This window comes from Eimeria mitis, genomic scaffold, assembly GCF_000499745.2.
Source record: "Eimeria mitis Houghton genomic scaffold, Emh_scaff6866, whole genome shotgun sequence".
NCBI lineage: Eukaryota > Apicomplexa > Conoidasida > Eucoccidiorida > Eimeriidae > Eimeria > Eimeria mitis.
The window spans coordinates 1,070-1,638 of record NW_013574971.1 but is presented as its reverse complement, the minus strand read 5'-3'; the positions used below and the strand labels follow the sequence as shown (position 1 = coordinate 1,638).

General features: G+C 47.3%; 1 protein-coding gene across 1 annotated transcript in view; it reads left to right on the top strand.

The window, feature by feature from the left end:
- Positions 1-569, top strand: part of EMH_0089440 (DnaJ domain-containing protein, putative) — a gene marked incomplete at both ends in the record, with an annotated part of 1,327 nt that overhangs the window by 468 nt on the left and 290 nt on the right. Inside the window, one exon of the mRNA XM_013501423.1 lies at positions 3-402. Coding sequence (XP_013356877.1) covers positions 3-402 — 400 coding nt within the window. The remainder of the gene's footprint in view (positions 1-2; positions 403-569) is intronic.

Sequence of the window (569 nt, the reverse complement as noted above, 5' to 3'; positions counted from 1 at the left end):
AAAGCTGGGGTGTACAGGGAGGTGGTGTGTATTGGGGTGTACATACACCAGAAAAAAGCTGGGGTGTACAGGCAGCTGAAGAAAGCTGGGGTGTACATACACCAGAAGAAAGCTGGGGTGTACATACACCACAACAAAGCTGGGGTGTACAGGCAGCTGATGGGTATTGTGGTGTACATACACCAGAAGAAAGCTGGGGTGTACAGGCAGGTAAAGAAAGCTGGGGTGTACATACACCAGAAGAAAGCTGGGGTGTACAGGCAGCTCATAACAACCCCCCGGGTGTACATACACCAGAAGAAAGCTGGGGTGTACAGGCAGGTGAACAAAGCCCGGGTGTACATACACCAGAAGAAAGCTGGGGTGTACATACACCAGAAGAAAGCTGGGGTGTACATGCAGGTGATGGTTATTACTGTTGGCACCGAAACCCTTCTAGCAGATATCCAAAAAGAGCAAATTGCGGCGCCAGACCCAAATGTAGAGTCATGAGAAAAATAAGAAAGAGATTGAGAACGGGGAGATAGAGATAGTCTTTTTGTTTCTTTTTGTTTTTGTTTTTGTTTTTG